This window comes from Mizuhopecten yessoensis, unplaced genomic scaffold, assembly GCF_002113885.1.
Source record: "Mizuhopecten yessoensis strain PY_sf001 unplaced genomic scaffold, ASM211388v2 scaffold7201, whole genome shotgun sequence".
Classification (NCBI taxonomy): domain Eukaryota; kingdom Metazoa; phylum Mollusca; class Bivalvia; order Pectinida; family Pectinidae; genus Mizuhopecten; species Mizuhopecten yessoensis.
Genome location: NW_018406931.1, coordinates 473883 through 488010, shown reverse-complemented (window position 1 = coordinate 488010; position 14128 = coordinate 473883). Strand labels below are relative to the sequence as shown.

The 14128-nt window shown below is 36.8% G+C and overlaps 1 protein-coding gene across 2 annotated transcripts in view; it reads right to left on the bottom strand.

Annotated features, from left to right (window-relative positions):
- LOC110453222 (histone deacetylase 6-like) overlaps positions 1-14128 on the bottom strand; it is a 185181-nt gene that overhangs the window by 155202 nt on the left and 15851 nt on the right. For both annotated transcript variants that reach the window (XM_021502081.1, XM_021502082.1), the window contains exons 5-8: positions 3667-3808; positions 3081-3218; positions 900-971; positions 376-401 (exon numbers count right to left, since the gene is read on the bottom strand). In XM_021502081.1, coding sequence (XP_021357756.1) covers positions 376-401; positions 900-971; positions 3081-3218; positions 3667-3808 — 378 coding nt within the window. The remainder of the gene's footprint in view (positions 1-375; positions 402-899; positions 972-3080; positions 3219-3666; positions 3809-14128) is intronic.

The following is a 14128-nucleotide window of genomic DNA, read 5'->3' as shown; positions in this document are numbered from 1 at the left end:
GGGGGGGGGGGGTCATATGACTGTTGTATAAATAACGTACAATTTCACTTAGAAAGCCTGGACAGATTTTCCTACCAGTCATACAATACATATTTTCATATGTAAGCATTAATATCCAGTCTTCTAATGTACATCTCCCAAACCTATGTCCTAGTTTAGGTTGTACAGTGTGTATTTGAAAGAGGCTTATATTTATTATTAGCTCACAATGTTTTTGGTTTCTTCGGACATTTTGATAACTTCATTTTTTGTTTTGTAAACTATTGGCAGATTATCTACATTCTAGACCAGAGTTAGGTCCAAATACACATACAAGCATCCTGTATATGCTTTAGGATGAAATAGCTACCAGCATGGCAGTGTTGGAATACTTACCGAATGATTGCCAGCCCATTCCTGACCTATAACACACAGAAGTTATTTTTAGTTCCTTCTGTATATACATGAACATATGTATGCAAAGATAATATAATGAATTTTCTCCCATTGTTTTCCATGACAGAAGGCAAAAGATGTATGAAATTATGTTCATTTTGATTTAAATATATTTTACTGTTTTCCCAACTTATACAGTTCTCTCCAAAACATGCACACAATGAAATGTTTCCCAATTTTGTATGTCAAATATCCGTCTTTTTATCTGGCCTTACAAAATCATCAATTGTGACCTCAAATGTACAGATAACTGACCAATGAAATTTAACTGATCCGATTCCCAAAGGTTGAAATAATATATATACATTCTCATTCTGTATTCTTTTGTTTACGACAAGCCCATGAAAAAAGAAGCTTTTCAACAGAAGAAAAATGTACATGAAATATTTCATAAAACACAAATCAAATCAACAAGAGGCTTCAGGGGCCTGAATAGATCACCTGTTACCTAATCAATTGTATACCTTTTTCTTAAGAATTTGTTCCATGAGCTCCATAGTACTACCCAGGGCCAATAGCGAGGCCTCGTATGTCGCCTGAAATAAAACAATCCATTTGGTACTGTATAAGTCTGTCAAACCAGTCTACTGGATTGGAAATCATTGTATGTCTATCTATGGTCTAAAATTTACCAAATGAAACAGTAACTAATTGGGGATAATTGACCTTAATTAATATCAGATCATGAACAATTTCAACTTCAAATTCTCGAAGGTCTTTAAACAAAATGAAGAATGACTGTCACCATCTCCTTTTTTTCAAATGACGACCATATTCAATAAAAAAAACACACACGACTTAAAGACATTTTTTAATTTCAAAATATGCATGTATGTGATCATACCCCTTAAACATCTTTTTATTTTCATAAAAGGGTTAAAGACATTATAAGTATACAGCACCTTTTAGATTTTTTCACTATTCTATACAAATAGTTTTTTCAAATGTGAACTAAAATTAAATTTTAACAATATTTATTATAACTTTGATTTGACTTTCCAGTACTCTTCGTCTCTCTGATACTACCCAAGTACATACCAGGACACTTTTACCCTCTTTGTCTCTCTGATACTACCCAGGTACATACCAGTACTCTTTGTCTCTCTGATACTCCCCAGGTACATACCAGTACACTGTAAATTTGTCTCTCTGATACTACCCAGGCACATACCAGTACTCTTTGTCTCTCTGATACTACCCAGGCACATACCAGTACACTTTGTCTCTCTGATACTACCCAGGTACATACCAGGACACTTTGTCTCTCTGATATTACCCAGGTACATACCAGTACTCTTTGTCTCTCGGATACTACCCAGGTACATACCAGTACACTTTGTCTCTCTGATACTACCCAGGCACATACCAGTACTCTTTGTCTCTCTGATACTACCCAGGGACATACCAGTACACTTTGTCTCTCTGATACTACCCAGGTACATCCCAGGACACTTTGTCTCTCTGATACTACCCAGGTACATCCCAGGACACTTTGTCTCTCTGATACTACCCAGGTACATCCCAGGACACTTTGTCTCTCTGATACTACCCAGGTACATACCAGGACTCTTTGTCTCTCTGATACTACCCAGGTACATACCAGCACTCTTTGTCTCTCTGATACTACCCAGGTACATCCCAGGACACTTTGTCTCTCTGATACTACCCAGGTACATACCAGGACACTTTGTTTCTCTGATACTACCCAGGTACATACCAGTACTCTTTGTCTCCCTGATACTACCCAGGTACATACCAGTACTCTTTGTATCTCTGATACTACCCAGGTACATACCAGTACACTTTGTCTCTCTGATACTACCCAGGCACATACCAGTACACTTTGTCTCTCTGATACTACCCAGGTACATACCAGGACACTTTGTTTCTCTGATACTACCCAGGTACATACCAGTACTCTTTGTCGCTCTGATACTACCCAGGTACATACCAGTACTCTCTGTCTCTCTGATACTACCCAGGTACATACCAGTACTCTTTGTCTCTCTGATACTACCCAGGTACATACCAGTACACTGTAAATTTGTCTCTCTGATACTACCCAGGTACATACCAGTACTCTTTGTCTCTCTGATACTACCCAGGTACATACCAGGACACTTTGTCTCTCTGATACTACCCAGGTACATACCAGGACACTTTGTCTCTCTGATACTACCCAGGTACATACCAGTACTCTTTGTCTCTCTGATACTACCCAGGTACATACCAGTACATTTTGTCTCTCTGATACTACCCAGGTACATACCAGGACACTTTGTCACTCTGATACTACCCAGGTACATACCAGTATATATACTCTTTGTATCTCTGATACTAACCAGGTACATACCAGGTAACTTTCACCCACTTGTTTAATGAAGTGAGTTACCAGTAAAAATCCATGTCTTTTTGGCCTTTCGCATGCAAAAAATTTAGCAGATATATTGTATATTGTGAACTAACATTCGTTCTTATGATAATTTTTTGTCATTACTAAAGGCAGACAAGGCAAAAGTTAAACTGTAATAAAAAAAATCCAGGTAAAAAGATATGCAGTGTCATGATATTCAATATCCAAAATGAATGTGATAGTATTTTATATTGTATAAACGCTTGAATTAATACATGGATTTGAAACATACCTGATGGATGTAAATGGAGTCATATTTAGCTGAAACTTTCTTGAGAGCCTCTTTAGACATGTCTACAGTCTCCTTCAGTTTTTCTAGGTGGGCCTCTGTGTGCTGTATTAACACTTGGTCCTCTGTTCCATACTGGGCCTGTTATAACAAAATGTCAAACAACATATATACAGAATGTTATTATAATAACTCATTACATAGTAACACTTCTTCGTCTGTTCCTTACTGGGCCTGTTATAACAAAATGTCAAACAACATATATACAGAATGTTATTATAATAACTCATTACATAGTAACACTTGGTCCTCTGTTCCTTACTGGGCCTGTTATAACAAAATGTCAAACAACATATATACAAAATGTTATTATAATAACTCATTACATAGTAACACTTCTTCCTCTGTTCCTTAATAGAGCTGTTATAATACAAAACCATAAATCATAACATCATGTCATAATTTTTTAAGACTTCATCATTTTGGTAAAAGTCTAAAAAAAAAAAAATTTTTTTTGGATATATCAAAACTTTAATTAACTTTCTAAAAACCTGTAAGTCAAATGGTTTTGTTTTCAATATTTCATTACCTCAATTCTTGTACATCTTTCTATAAGTCCCAGCTCAGAGCATCGGGCAAATGATTCTGTTATACGTTCTGGCTTCTCTGGGAAAGCTGGGTCCCATAAACATTCGAATGTAGCCATTCTGTCATCATACACAAGTCCAGTACTGTAACAAATCAAAGTATTGGTCAGACGCGAAAACAACATCTATCAGCAAGATCTCTGACCGTCGGACAAGAAAACAACATCTTTCAGCAAGATCTCTGACCGTCAGACGCGAAAACAACATCTATCAGCAAGATCTCTGACCGTCGGACAAGAAAACAACATTTATCAGCAAGATCTCTGACCGTCGGACAAGAAAACAACATCTATCAGCAAGATCTCTGACCGTCGGACAAGAAAACAACATCTATCAGCAAGATCTCTGACCGTCGGACAAGAAAACAACATCTATCAGCAAGATCTCTGACCGTCGGACAAGAAAACAACATCTATCAGCAAGATCTCTGACCGTCGGACAAGAAAACAACATCTATCAGCAAGATCTCTGACCGTCAGACAAGAAAACAACATCTATCAGCAAGATCTCTGACTGTCAGACAAGAAAACAACATTTATCAGCAAGATCTCTGACCGTCAGACACAAAAACAACACCTATCAGCAAGATCTCTGACTGTCGGACAAGAAAACAACATCTATCAGCAAGATCTCTGACCGTCAGACACAAAAACAACATCTATCAGCAAGATCTCTGACTGTCGGACAAGAAAACAACATCTATCAGCAAGATCTCTGACCGTCAGACACGAAAACAACATCTATCAGCAAGATCTCTGACCGTCAGACACGAAAACAACATCTATCAGCAAGATCTCTGACTGTCAGACAAGAAAACAACATCTATCAGCAAGATCTCTGACCGTCAGACACGAAAACAACATCTATCAGCAAGATCTCTGACCGTCAGACACGAAAACAACATCTATCAGCAAGATCTCTGACCATCTGTATCTCAGTTTATATAAATTAAACTTGTCAACAAGAAATTAAGACTTCCAAATTTTAAGTTTTTGTTTCAATGAGACACTGTTTTCAATTTTAGAGATCTGGGACCACTTGTATCAAACATCTCGAAGTTGAAGAAAATCTCGAGCAATGACTGTCTATGGGAGATCTTAGACTTGAGGGAATCTTCAGCAATGACTGTCTATGGGAGATCTTAGACTTGAGGGAATCTTCAGCAATGACTGTCTATGGGAGATCTTAGACTTGAGGGAATCTTCAGCAATGACTGTCTATGGGAGATCTTAGACTTGAGGGAATCTTCAGCAATGACTGTCTATGGGAGATCTTAGACTTGAGGGAATCTTCAGCAATGACTGTCTATGGGAGATCTTAGACTTGAGGGAATCTTCAGCAATGACTGTCTATGGGAGATCTTAGACTTGAGGGAATCTTCAGCAATGACTGTCTATGGGAGATCTTAGACTTGAGGGAATCTTCAGCAATGACTGTCTATGGGAGATCTTAGACTTGAGGGAATCTTCAGCAATGACTGTCTATGGGAGATCTTAGACTTGAGGGAATCTTCAGCAATGACTGTCTATTGGAGATCTTTGGCTTGAGGGAATCTCGAGCAATGACTGTCTATGGGAGATCTTAGACTTGAGGGAATCTCAAGAGTTGAGATGCTTTATACAAGCGGGGCCAGTTTCCTAATGTATTGAATCAAGATAGGAAACGGTACCTACTTTCGTATGTACTCCATTTTTACTAATTTTGAATGAATGAATTCATACTATAACTCAATCACCCCTGAAATTTCATAATGAAGTACACTTTGTATTCCAATCTTTGAATTGGAAGAGTTCAAAGGTGTTTTCAAGGGTGAATGAGTTTATAGTTCATACTTTATAATTAGTATGATTAGGTTTGGAGGCTTTTTAAATTGCTAAGTTCATTGTATCATGACTTTTAATTTTACTGTATTTATATGTTTGTCAGGAAAACAAAAATGAGATTCATATAGATGATACAAATTAAATGTCACCTCTACATATTTTTCGAAAACCAAATCACAAGCATCCTGGATACTCTAGAGGTGACGCTCACTTACGCTCTCTGCACCCCTGGAATATGTCAAAATTGAAGGCACGTTGCTTGCTTTTTGATTGGTGTTAGGTAAAAAAAACTGACCAATCACTATACTGATGCCTGTCCTTTGATGATTACAGTGGAGTCATTTTTACCATTACGCTACCGAAAGATAATTTTGATGTACATTAAAGGATCTAAATAGTCTTTTTGTCTCATCCACAAGGTTGGGCACACTGCGCCTTCCATTTTATCACGACATATTCCAGGTGTGCAGAGAGCGTAACTCCTGGAGTACCGAGAATCAAAAGTAGTCAATTAGGTACCTTGTCTCAGGCAACTCCCAAAACCAGCTCCTCACAAAACTAAGTATGTTGGAAACAAGGGTAGATAACTTATTCCACATGATGAAAACGAATTTGTAACACGGTTCAATTATAATAACTTCACATATCACAGAGTTTGACCGTTGGTCATATATTGGTCAAGAGTTAGAAGCAGATGAGCTACATCATCAAAACTATCAGTCATCAACACAGAATTTCCATTCATCTTTTCCAGTGTAGAATGCATCATATATCCCATTTAAAACGTTTACGATTGTTTTGTACGGAGTGAAGCTTGCAAGTGCTTAGGATTTAATTAAAACACCAGACACACCACTGCAAGTTCAGTCCAAGCTTAACAGGTACACAGAATGTCCTTGGTTGATGCTAGCTTATGGTCTAACACCAAAAGGATTCACCCAAAAGAGTTTTCAGTAACTATAAAATGTTGAAAATACACAATTCAATTCAAACATCCATATCAGGAGAAATCTTCTAGCAATAAAACATTTAAATCATCCTTGAACAAAATCCCCTATCCTAAACTATCTGACTGTGTGACTGGAGGTACAAGGACATTTCTGACTGATAAGCAAAGATCCTGTTAAAACCGTCACCAATGATAAATGATATTTCCTGAACTGTCTCAAGCTACAAGGTCGTTATCATTGCCGAAGGATTTCCAGTACAAGTTTTATTATAAATGTCATGTCAGGGTAAATATGAGATTTTGTAGTTTACTGATAACATATGTTTTTGGGTCCCTTTTCTGTATCCTGCTGACAAGGCAACAGGTAAATATCAATTTACTACGTCAACAAGACCTCAAACTGCAATATGTCCAAAAAAAAAATGAACTTCATTTTTACATCATTTTTATAATGAGCTTAATGTTTTTGCATACATGTCTGGGTAATTTGAAATATTAAACTTTCTTCTACAAAAAGTATGAAACTTATATTCATCACTCTTGTTGGCCACAATGGGAGTTTGTAGCAGTTTTATTATTAGAGGGAAATGCTGTGGCCAAAGAAAACACACGATGATGGGCAGGTTATAATTACACTCCATACTATTTCATGTCTGACCAGGGAAGCAAACCCTGGCAATTTTTAATTGATGATTGCACCAAAAATGACCCCACCAGACAATGCACACCCAACCACCTTAGGGATTTGTGATATCAACAAATTATTGTCATAGAACACAATGAATTCAGTTTTTAAATTACCAAATACACAATGTTAAAACAGGACTTAGTTGTATGATATGTATCAAAATTCATTAACTTAGGGGTATATGCTTCGTTACAGATACTATGTACCTTCTTTACCTCCTTTCTAAAAGAGCTACAGTCTAAGAAACAGTGTACAAAGTACAATTGTTTTACTAATGGTAATCTTTGTAATCTTTATTTGGTTACTGGATTTGGATCTTGACTAAAATAAGGACACTACAATTAGATTCTTGGTTATGTATAGGAAGTTGTTTATAGACTGTCATACATTAGACCCCTGTGACATTGAAAAGTTTGACAATGGCATTTATTAGAACAAAGCTTAAACCCCTAAACCCCAGCATCCTACAGGCCAGTTAACACATTTCATTTGACCACTGTGACCTTAAATGTGGTTCACATTCTAACAATTTTGATAGCCCTATATGCCAGCATGCAACGGGCTAAATATCATCACCCTGGCACTGTTGGTTGTTGAGAAGATGTTCTTTAAACATTTTGAGAAATTCAACACCTGTTGCCATGAAAGTGGGTCACGGTCGTTATTTGAACAAACTCAGTGGTCCTTCATCCTAGTATGCTCCATGACAAATATCATCCTGTTAGGCCTCTTCGTCATTCAAAATTAGTTAGAGCTTTAACAAATCTGGTCTCTGTAACTATTACAGTAGGTCAAGGTCTTTTATTGAACAAACTTGATAGCCCTCATCCCAGCATACAACTGGCCAAATATCATCACCCTAGGCTATCAGTTAATCAGAAGAGGTTAATATTTTAAGTACAAACTTGATGCCTGATGATGGATGGACAATGGATACGCTGCATCTCTTGGCCATGATCTCCAGAAATCTTGATTATACAATGTAAGGGAATTATCCCAGGCTCAAATGGTCAGTATGTTTTAACATTTATACTTTTTGCAAAATTTCCTGGATTGATTTTGAAATGTTCAAATTCCAAAAAGTCACCAAAACCTATAACAATCTTTGTGTAAATTTAGTGGAAATATCAACACCAGGACTCTTTACATTCAGACCTGTATACAGTATGTAAGTGGTGGGTCACGGCTCTACTTCAATTTAGGCCTGCATAAAGTACAGTAGTAAGGCAAGTAGGCGACGGGTGAAATCTGTCCTTTGATATTTCATTAAGTTAATCAACAGCTTGATATTAAATTATCTAGATCACCATAGAAACACGGCTTGATATTAAATTATCTAGATCACCATAGAAACACAAGTCACTCGCAGAACCACGTTATCTAGATCACCATAGAAACACAAGTCACTCGCAGAACCACGTTATCTAGATCACCATAGAAACACAAGTCACTCGCAGAACCACGTTATCTAGATCACCATAGAAACACAAGTCACTCGCAGAACCACGTTATCTAGATCACCATAGAAACACAAGTCACTCGCAGAACCACGTTAACGTGCTACAGATAAAAGGGTGTAATGACATCCTCAGATAAAGCTTGTATCAGGATGTCTTATCTGATTGGCCTACAACTCAAAACCTAAAAGTTTAAAAGCAAGGAAGTTTTTAATATTTTACCTGTACAGGTAGAAAGGATCACAACGAAGAAAAGAAAGCAAACAGCAGACCACCGTTACTAAGATGGCTTTAAATCTTCAGAAAACAAATATTTACCGTCAGACATGATCCTCAGAAAAAGACGTTAGAAGTGGATTGATATTGTACTTCTATTAAATGTTTCCATTTCATCTTTACATTTTAGTGATGATAGTCGAGAGTTATCACAGTGTCATTTCTGCCACATATCATACGCAGTGTTCTCACTAAGTTTTGAAACATGTTTTGAAAATGAGAGGTATATCCACGGTACAATCAACCAAGAAATTGAAGAAATTTAGTTATCTAGGACGTTATGTCTCCACCCCCGTCTGTGATTTAAGTTTTGAAACAGGTGGTTGACTTGAAAAAAATAGCCAAAAATTAAAACTTATTCTGAAAAAAAGCCAATTCAAAGTTTTTGAGTAGCAGGCTACTTTTACCGGCAACCAGCTTTGAATGAGAACACTGATATGTACAGTGTATATGTAGTAGCCATTTATAGACACATTGTATAATGTTCCCAGTTAATAAAAAAGAAAGATAGATGGATGCTGACTGATGGATGGGAAAATTCACAAGCTGGAAAATAATGTGAAAAAAGTGCCGAGACTAAAATACAAACAAACAGGTTAACTTCATTAAGACATTTACAGACAAACTTCTCCATAAAAAATAAACCAACAGCAGCATTGAAGTGAAACTAAGCATAAAACATGTCAACTTTTCAAAATATTACCTGTACAAAAGAGAATGGGTAAAGTTCAGACAGACACATTTAAATAATAAAAAGTCACAGGTGATATACAAGGGCACAAGATAAGAATTGAGAGTGTGCTATATATCACCTTCTTGAGATGGGTAAGTACAGCACGTTTGATAAAGTAGCTAATAAAGTAAGGAAGTGATGCTCCGGAAAAGATTTGGTATCAACAAGAGATAGTGACAAAGCCACCTAACGCTTGTCTGTTTATTCATTATTGTTAACTCAAAAACTTAAACCTGGTACCTTTAGTGAAAGAAATTAACTGACCCCTGTGACCTTGAAAGTCAAACAAGGACATTAAGTTGAACAAACTTATAGCCCTTCATGCCAGCATGCAACTTGCCAAATATCATCACAATAGACCTTTGGTTTATTGAGATGAGGTCTTTTAAAAGTTGATACACATTTGACCATAATTAACCTTGAAAGTGTGTCAAGGTAATTCACATGAACAAACTTGATAGCTCTTTACCTGACATGCTACTGCCCAAATATCACCACCTTATGTATTTTTTGTTATTCAGATGAAATCGTTTAAAGTTCTAAACACATTTTACCCCCGTGTACCAGTACGGATATACATGTTACCGCCCTTACAACAGAGGTGGATATCAAAACCAGAATCAGAGCCAGAGTCCATGGGGCCGAGGCAGGGGACAACAGAACAGGAAACCCTGTCAATAACAAATCCGCAAGCGGGAATCGAGGTGAGTGTTAATAAAGCACAAAGTATTGAATTAACAGCTGATTTTCAGGCTGGGTGTATTTCACAGCATTTAAATGCATGGTTTAAAATAACCTCAGATGCCTATTTACTGGATATCGTGGAAAATGGCTATAACACTGAATTTTCCGAAATACCTTTTCAAAAGTTTACACCACATCCATACAAATTTACGGATGCGGAAACGTATTTCGTGCAAACAGAAGTCTCAAAACTTGAAAGAAAGCAAATTATCCGACCCGTACCACAGTGTACTGATCAATATGTGTCAAACATTTTTCTGAGACCCAAAAAAGATGGTTCGTACAGGATGATATTAAATCTAAACAAGAGGCCCAAGAGGGCCTGATTCGCTCACCTGAATATTTAAGCAGTCATAGCAAAATTTTCTCATTAAAATATCATATTGCACTAAAAATATTTCCCTCGCAAACTTTGTTGGCTCCATCTGTTAAAACTATCAGCAAAATATTATTATAAGATCCTATGCTTTTTTATTCTTCTTCAGAAGTTGCTTGACATATTTTTTCCTGTGACCTTGTAAGTAGGTCAGTGTCATTTTCCTTCTTAAATTGATTAGCTCTATTCCAAAAAGCTACCAGCTAAATCTTATGAATCCATTTCTCAAGAACTAATCCTTTAAAATGTTGTTGACCTCTGTGACCTCTAAAGTAGGTTGAGGTCATTTTCATTCGCAAACTTTGGTGAGCTCTATCCCAGGAAGTCACCAGCCAAATATTATAATTTTATGCCTTTTAATTCTTCAGAAGAAGTAGTTTGAACCGTTTGACATATTTGAACGCTGTGACCTTGAAAATAAGTAAAGGTCATTTTCATTCGCAAAATTATTTTGGCTCTTTCCCAGGAAATAACCAGCCAAATACCAAGGTTCTATACCTTCCAGTTCTTCAGAAGAAGTTGTTCTAAGCATTAGACATATCTGACTCATGTGACCTTGAAAGTAGGTCAAGGTCGTTTTCATCCGCAATCCTTGTTGGGCTCTTTCCCAGGAAATACCCAGCCAAATATTAAGGTTCTATACCCTCCCTTCGGGCAGGTGAGCTAAAAATCTGAATCAATCGGTTTATTATAACCATTTTAAAATGGATACTTTACAGACGGCCATTGATCTCATGAGAAAAAACTGTTTTATGGCATCAATAGATTGGAAAGATGCATACTATTCAGTGGCAATAGCTTCAGAACATAGAAATTTTTTACGTTTCCAATTTGAAGGACAGTTGTATGAATTCACCGCCTTACCAAATGGTCTAGCATCAGCTCCCCGCATTTTCACAAAACTAACAAAACCGTTGTTATCGGAGTTACGAAAAAGGGGCCATCAAATAGTATCCTATATTGATGATTCATTGGTGGTTGCGACTCGTACATTGAGTGTAGCCGCGGTTTACAGGACACAATCCATATGTCACAAGACCTGGGGTTTGTTATACACCCAGACAAGTCCATCTTCACCCCATCTCAAACAATACAATATCTCGGGTTTATTTTAAATTCGATTGATATGACTGTATCACTTACGCCAGAAAAAGCAACCAAAGTCTGAACTGCTTGTCAAAATTTGTTAAAACCCAAGAAAATTACAATCCATGATGTTTCGGTTGTTGTTGGATTGATAGGTTCAAGTTTTCCGGGGGTTCAATATGGCAGGTTGTACTATAGGTCAATTGATAACAACAAAGCTAAGGTGTTAAAGTTAAATCATGGCAATTTTAATGGACACATGTCACTGACACAAACGTGTAAAGATGACTTGACTTGGTGGATAGACAATATCCACAATGTCTCAAACCCCATTGTAACTGCAGACACCAGCATGATTATTGCATCAGATGCATCAAACACAGGGTGGGGTGGAGTCTGTAAGAGAAAGCAAACTGGGGGACACTGGACTGCAGAAGAAGCAGAGAATCATATAAATTATTTAGAATTATTGGCTGTTTGGTTTTCACTCATGAAGAAACAACACTCAAAAACAATACGGTGCTTATACAAAACAGTGGCTCACATTCTGCAGAGAGACTAATATCAGTCCATTTTCACCCAATTTGAAAAATTTCTAACAAAGTGTTATTCAAGGGGACTCGGATATAGTGCCATGAACACTGTACGATCCGCGCTATCAACATTTATCCACATTGATGGGCACCCAGTTGGATCTCATCCACTAACTGTGCGGTTCATGAAAGGTGTGTTTCACAAAAGACCAGTTTTTCCAAAAAATAATGTGACGTGGAATGTGAATGTACTTTTGACATATCTTAAATCACTGCCCCCAGTAAAAGAGCTTTCACTGAAACAGCTGACTTACAAAGCGGTCACATTACTGAGTGTACTTACAGGCCAACGAGCACAAGCTATTCACCAGATGGACATACAGAACTTCAGTGTTACAGAAGATAATGTATCATTACGATTCACCAGCCTTCTTAAAACATCTCGGCCAGGGTTTCAGCAGAGTGAAATACACTTGAAAGCCTACACTGTTGATGAAGGACTTTGCATTGTTCAAACAATGAAACAGTACCTGACTGTTACTAAAAACATTTGTGGGAACAACCAGCAGGTGTTCTTGAGTTTCAATAAACCCTACCACCCTGTAACAAAAAGTACAATATCTTGGTGGATCAAAGTCACATTAGTGAAAGCTGGTATTGACATGGAAACATTTTCACCTCACAGTGTATACGTGGTGCAAGTACCTCGGCTGCATATGCAGCTAATGTGCCTTTACAGACAATCCTGAATACAGCAGGTTGGACTAATGCACAAACATTTGCCAAGTTTTACAACAAACTTGTACAGGAAGAATATGGGTTCCAAAATTCTTTGCTATTACGCCAGGAAACTTGATTGACTTATTTATGTGGTTGCACAAGAACAGTTTTCAGTGCTAATATACCCAGAACAAGTTTATTGTGACAATTTAGATGTGTTCAAATGTATGAACTAAAACAGATAGTTTTATCTCATATATAATATAGTTTTTCTACTTTATGCTAAAGCTTTTACCTCTTACATATATTTATTTTGAATATATATGTATTATACAACTGAGCTTCCTACAAATTAAATGTACTAGATGTATATATAGTTAAGATAGCCAAATTAGCATAATATGTGTTGAAACATATCAATGATCAAGGATAACTCTCTAGTCATACCTCCAGCTACTTACTTTTACATACATGTTAATGGTAACGTTGTATATATGTTGATGGTTTTCATCGAGTTGTTGATTTTAATATACTGTTATGTTGTATATGTGTTGATGGTTTTCATCGAGTTGTTGATTATAATATACTGTTAAAATTCCATTTTGAATTGTGGTTATGTTTTCAATATGTCGTGGATACTGACTATGAAATCTCATGTGGTCCCTAGGTACCACTCAGTAGTGAAACAGAATTTAGAAATTAAATGAGACTTTCCTGTAAGTTGAAATTTGATTATAATTCTGTTTCTCTGCTGAGGGTACATTAGGGATCACGTGCCCACCCTTTAACCCACCCTTAAGTAAATTCGAATATCTTATATATAGATACAAGACATTTTACTTTATCATTGTATTGAATAAATACCTATTCAGTATCCACTCTCGTCAAATAATGCTAGAAGATGCGCACGCACCTCTCACATGATCCCTAATGTACCCTCAGCAGTGAAACAGAATTATAATCAAATTTCAACTTACAGGTAAGTCTGATTTAATTTCTAAAATATGAGTGAAGATCAG